Raw genomic sequence first — 5,722 nt, 5'->3', positions numbered from 1 at the left:
ATTTATTTAAAATTTACGCTCATTTTTCTTCTGTTTTTCTAATTTTATGTGTACAGATGCAGTTTACAATAACCCGAAATCAATAAGGTAATAGAAATACACGACTCAACTTCCATATATTAAGGTGATAGCACTCATTACTCGGAGACTAAGGGCACAACCAGCTAGGAGTTCTACTCCCTTTCTTTTGCTTAGAGAAAGGAATAATCTTCTTTGGGGGAAAACAGCACGAAGAAATGGGGCTTAAGGATGGCAAAAGGAATATTGCATCCTAGTAATTTTGATTTATTGTGGCACGAACACTTGTAGAGAAATAAAATAAACGTTCCCTTCTTAAATATACTAAGATTAAAATGTCAATATAGTTTTTGCCTTTGTCACGTCACGTAAATTCCAAGAAAATCAATCAACTGAGAATCCCAAAAGAAAAATCAAGCACATCTAGAGAGCATTATTTAGGATGTTGGTTTACTCTGTATTTTTAATAAAAAATAATTTTTAGTTTTTAATTAATTTAATATTAAAAAATAAAATTAAAAATAATTCAGATTAATCTAACAAACCAGTAATTTGAGTCAAAAGATCAAAATAACTTTATAAAAAATAAACTAAAAAATAATTCGAGTTAACTTGGATTAACTTACTAAACTCGTGACATGGTTCATGAAATTAGAATAACTTTATAAGAAATAAATAAAAATAAATTATGAAGTCTAATTAATTTATAATCAATAAAATATTAAATAATAAAATTAAAAAAAATAATTAAAAAAATCTTATCAAACTAGTTAATTCTACTAAACTCGTCATTCAAGTTCAGTTACGAGAATAAGATAAAAAATATGAATGAAAATAAGAAGATAACAGTAATAAAATAGCAAGGGAACAGTGTGCACAATAACTAATAGTGAGGGACCAAATGTATCAATGTCCCCATTTTCTATATAACCTCATTATACGTGTAAGAAACTTGACTTGTCGTTCATATAACTACACAACACGAATTAGTCGGGTTATATTCAGAATGGTGGATAGCACCGAGTATCGATCATATGTATGACAAGGAAGATGCCATTATGAATGCCTTTCGGTGGGGAAGAAAGCATCTCTGAAGAGGACTCACCACCTCTTCTTGATTTCAGCTCGCATCATGTCTCTCTTCTTAATTATATTCAGAACGGTGCTCTTACAGTTGCAAGCTTGCATCAAGGTTTCCATTAAATAAGGTGGGCCAAGATGTTCCCAAGAATATAGTCATTTCTGTGGTCCTAGGTGGTCAAGTGAATTAAATCTCCACCAAGAGAATTCCTACCTTCATCCTTCATACAAAGGATCGATGCCCTATCGTTGCCGGCATCAAACACAACCGGCCACAAAAAAAAAAAAACATAATTATCATCCCCAATTAAATAACATCCAAAAAAATAAAAGAAAAAGGTTTTTATATATATATATATCACTAGGTCAACAATTTTTATTTGAAAGATACCAATTTTTTTTCTTTTGTTTTCTTATTGATTCTATTAAATTTGGATTCGTTTAATCAAGTCAACTATATTATTAAAATCTTAATTGAACAATATTTATTATCGTTAGAATAAAAACCCAACCTGTTATGCTTGGAATCTTAAATTTTCCAACTCAATTAACCAATTTGAGTAGGTTTAACAGCCATGCTAAAAATAATGATCCGTGGATAGCCAATGACATCTCTCACAAAAAGCACAAAAAAAGAAAAATTCCACAACCTCTTCCTATGATACCTTTTTGGAACATTTTTTTTTTTCAGATTTGGCGCAAGAATCTCTCCAGTAATATTTTCGTCAGGATCGGCATCACAAGGAGGCATTATTCTTCTTGTCCGTAGTGCACATTATGCTTATTATTCGTTATTTATATACCCATGAAAGCTTCTACATTTGAATTAGACGAGCCACGAGAACTTAATAGTGAAGGGATATACTACTCTAAGACCAAAGAAATGCCTAAGATAGTGCAGAAAACTGAGAAACTGAAAATACCTTGAATGTTATATTAGCACATGGTTGGAGAGTCTGAGTCCCAAACGCGACATTACACACGGAATAAAAGACCGGACAGGTGAAAAACCAACATGACAAAACTCTAATGGCAGATTACTTTAGCTGTTACCTTTGAGTCGCAAAGTGAATGCAAGCAAGCTTAAAAGAACTTCCTTCAGTCTGTCCTTAGACTGTGGATCAATCAAGTTTCCATTGCTGTCAAATTTTGCTGGAGGTGCAAATGCATTCAAGTGAAACTCGGGTTTGTTGATGAAATGAAGGTCAAGATAAATTCCAATTTGGCGAAGATGGTACTGTGCTAGCCCACCACCAAAACTTCCTCCAGTGCTTACAATGGCAGCAGCTTTGTCAGCCCAGCAGTTTGGTGGTCTAGATGCCCAGTCAATTGCATTCTTCAAAGGTGCTAGCAAATGGGAGGAAAAAGTAACAGTAGATCAAAATCCTAATCGTTGAGTAAGATGAAATCATTCAACTCAACTTTCCTAGTCTGAAATAAAGCACTTTATGGCCAGTCCCGGTGAGTAAAAATCCAAGTTCAACAGATTCCCGATGAGTAAAAATCCGAGTTCAACAGATTCCTATGAGCTCATATGCAGGTAAATGCTAGTCCCAAAAATTGTCGATACCATCTCATACATGTAGCGCACTGTGTGTGTTTATGTATGTATTCATGTACATGTACTAGTACAAAAAACAGAGAGAGAAGGGTACCGTACCGGTGACGGAATAATTGTACTCAGGCGAGGCAAAGAGGACACTATCAGCTTGAAGAATCTTCTGCCGGAAAGCTTCAACAACAGGTGGGAAATTACCATCAACTTCAAGATCAGTGTTTAGCATTGGCAGTGGTGAAATATCTATGTACTCAATCTCCATGCCTTTCACCGAATCCTTACTTATCTGAATTGCTGCAAAAATATCAAAACCGCGCCTCAAAAATCAAACCAAGACTCCAAATTTGTACATGTAAAATGACAGACATGCAATGAGAAAAAACTGGGACTGTTTTAATTACCAGAACGAAGGAGGCCACGGTTGAAGGAGCCTTTACGTAGAGACCCGCAAACGGCTACGACTTTGATCACTGGTTTGGATGCCACTGCTTCCATCTCTCTCTCTCTCTCTCTCGGTGTCTTTGCTTGGAAAGAGGGGAGAGGAGGTACAGATGATAAGATGCTACTCTTGGATTGGATGCTACTTCACCTGGGAGATGTCAAGTCATGCCACTAGCAAGATTTTAGCATCAAGACTCGTTGTATTTAATTAAGTGATGGTAAATGGAGTGGTCTTCTAGAGATGTAAAAATAAAGATTAGGAAACTCAAATTATCAAAAACTTATTAAGAAAACAAATCTATATTTTGAATTGAAATTCATTCAATACAATCACCAATTACAGAAAAGATTAAATACCAAATGAAAGAATAAAATTAAGAATTTCAAAGAATTAAAATTTGTAGTTTATTTCTATAATTGTTTAATTGTATTCTTATATATATACTTTCTAATTGGTTGATTATAATTACACGTCCTATAAATAATTTTCTTTATTTTATCATATTGCAAAATTATCACTTTATTGAGTTTTTCTTTTCCTTTTTTATATATATTTTTTAAAATAAGTATTTATGGTGATTTGTTTGAATGTTCAATTTTTCACTTATAAATTATTTCAAAAAGATTACCTGTCTTTTTCTTATGCTATCATCTAGTTATTGATTGTATTTAAATGAAATTAAGATTGCAAAAATAAGATTATAATTATCTATATTTATAAATATTGTTTAAAAAAATAAAATGTTTGATTATTATTAGCATAAGGAGGTGTTTAAGAATCTTCCCTAAGAATTATAGCAATTAACAGAAAGGAAAATTGTAATTTGACTAAAATTTTAAAAACTATAAATTGATAAATCTTTATATTTTTAAAAAATTAATTAGAAAAATATTTTTAAAAAAATATTATAAATGCAAAAAGTTTAAATAATAATAATGTAGTTGTCGTGGTCATAAATATTAAGGGGAGTTTTTTTTTTTTTTTCCCTAATTGAGGAGGATGTTCCTTCTTCTTCTTTTTGAAAAAAATTCAAGGCTATTAAATTCCCTCGTATGCAGTATATCAATGTGGAAAATATACTTTTGGAATTATTCATGAAAAAAAATTATTCTTGATTAACATACAAACCGGTTATAAGTTAGTGATAAATAATAGTGAATGGATAATGGTGATGGAGCAATTGTTATGAAAGCGGTTTCTTAAATTGATTTGAAGTGCTATGTAGAAATAAAACAATTTTTTTCTTTGATAAATAATATAAATAATAAAATAAAACATTATGTAGATTCAAGATGATTGACTTTTTTTTTTTTATGTTTATTGTGATATTGTTTATGTACATGTATATAAGATAACTAGCTTGTGATGTGCTGTGCCACCAACCAAAATTTTATTTGAATATGAAAAAAAATGTATATGCATTACTATTCCTTTTCTATTTCCAAAAAAAAATTTAATTTTAAAATAAAAATTTGATATGTTCAAAAAAAATTGTTATTTTAAAATATCAAAATTATAATATTTTTAATTAATTTAAGTTAATTCAAACTAACCTGTCGTATTTATAACTTAAATTATAAACACTGTTGACTTATTAATATAGAAAAAAATTAATCAACGAACTAAAAAATAAAACACTTCAAATAATAATATACTTGATTTATATATACAGTTCAGACTTGAGATTTTGTTTGAGAAAAGCATGTACTAAATCATTTAAATTAACTACTATTGGTATTAAAAAAAACAAAATAAAAATTGAATGATATTTAATTAAAAAAATATATCTAAAAAATATTTTTAGTTAATTTAATAATTTAACATATTTTAATTAATTAATTATAAATAAAATAAATTTAAATTAGATAAAAACAAAAGCAAGCTATGCAGCACGCCTAACCATTTAGAATAGGCCTAGTTACCAAACAGCTTGTAGCTCAGTGGCGTAAGGCACTGCTCGCCTTCTTTCGAACCTCGGTTCGAGTCCCAGTGGGAGTGGGGCTGGCAAGTGGTGTCCTTCCTGGTTCTGCTAGCTCCTTGCTGTGTGGTACGCCTGTCGCCCCCGCGGTGCCTAACCTGTTCACTGAGGCTTGCAGGATGTCCAGTGGACCGTGGGATTAATCGTGGTGCGCGTAAGCTGGCCCGGACACCCACATTAATCAAAAAAAAAAAAATAGGCCTAGTTAATAGGGCTTTTCAAGCTAGTCCCTGTGCATGACCTTAATTAAAATTTCTAGTGTGCATAACCACTTATGAACTCGACATCACTAAAAAAAATATAAAAATTAATCAAATAAAAAACATCTAAATAACACTAATTTATTTTTTCAAACATGCTTATTAAAAAAAACACTACTATTATATAACTTTTTTTATTAACATGAAAATTAGTCATTGTGGTTGTTGTAATGTTATCAATTAACAATGTGCCTTTTCTTTCAAGAAACCTTTTATTCTATAACTTAAACTAACTAAAAACAGAAAAATGAATAAAATAAATATTTAAACTAATAGGAAATTTTAAAAGCTACAAAAATCATAAAAGAAGAAAAAGAAAATCAGGTGGACTGAAAAGCATTTTTATGCAAATTTGAGGTTGGCTATGAATTTTTGTTTTGTTTTAC

The 5,722-nt window shown here is 30.6% G+C and overlaps 1 protein-coding gene across 1 annotated transcript; it reads right to left on the bottom strand.

Moving 5' to 3' along the window:
* Positions 1–2,002: 2,002 nt before the first annotated feature.
* On the bottom strand, positions 2,003–3,274 carry LOC105119993 (NADPH:quinone oxidoreductase-like). Its single transcript, XM_011018188.1, has 3 exons — positions 3,058–3,274; positions 2,759–2,950; positions 2,003–2,445 (listed from the first exon to the last, which is right to left on the bottom strand). Exons 1-3 carry the CDS (start codon positions 3,149–3,151, stop codon positions 2,141–2,143), a joined length of 591 nt encoding a protein of 196 aa, XP_011016490.1. The 5' UTR covers positions 3,152–3,274; the 3' UTR covers positions 2,003–2,140.
* Positions 3,275–5,722: the final 2,448 nt, after the last annotated feature.

The sequence above is a fragment of the Populus euphratica genome, unplaced genomic scaffold (assembly GCF_000495115.2).
Source record: "Populus euphratica unplaced genomic scaffold, PopEup_1.0 scaffold4269.1, whole genome shotgun sequence".
Taxonomy (NCBI): domain Eukaryota; kingdom Viridiplantae; phylum Streptophyta; class Magnoliopsida; order Malpighiales; family Salicaceae; genus Populus; species Populus euphratica.
Note: the sequence above shows the minus strand (reverse complement) of the source record. Positions and strands in the feature narration are given on the sequence as shown.

Coding starts and splice junctions, on each gene's coding strand:
- LOC105119993 (XM_011018188.1), bottom strand. CDS start 3,151: ATGGAAGCAGTGGCATCCAAACCAGTGATCAAAGTCGTAGCCGTTTGC. Junction 2,951..3,057: donor CCGTGGCCTCCTTCGTTCTG/GTAATTAAAACA, acceptor ATATTTTTGCAG/CAATTCAGATAAGTAAGGAT. Junction 2,446..2,758: donor GTACAATTATTCCGTCACCG/GTACGGTACCCT, acceptor CCCATTTGCTAG/CACCTTTGAAGAATGCAATT.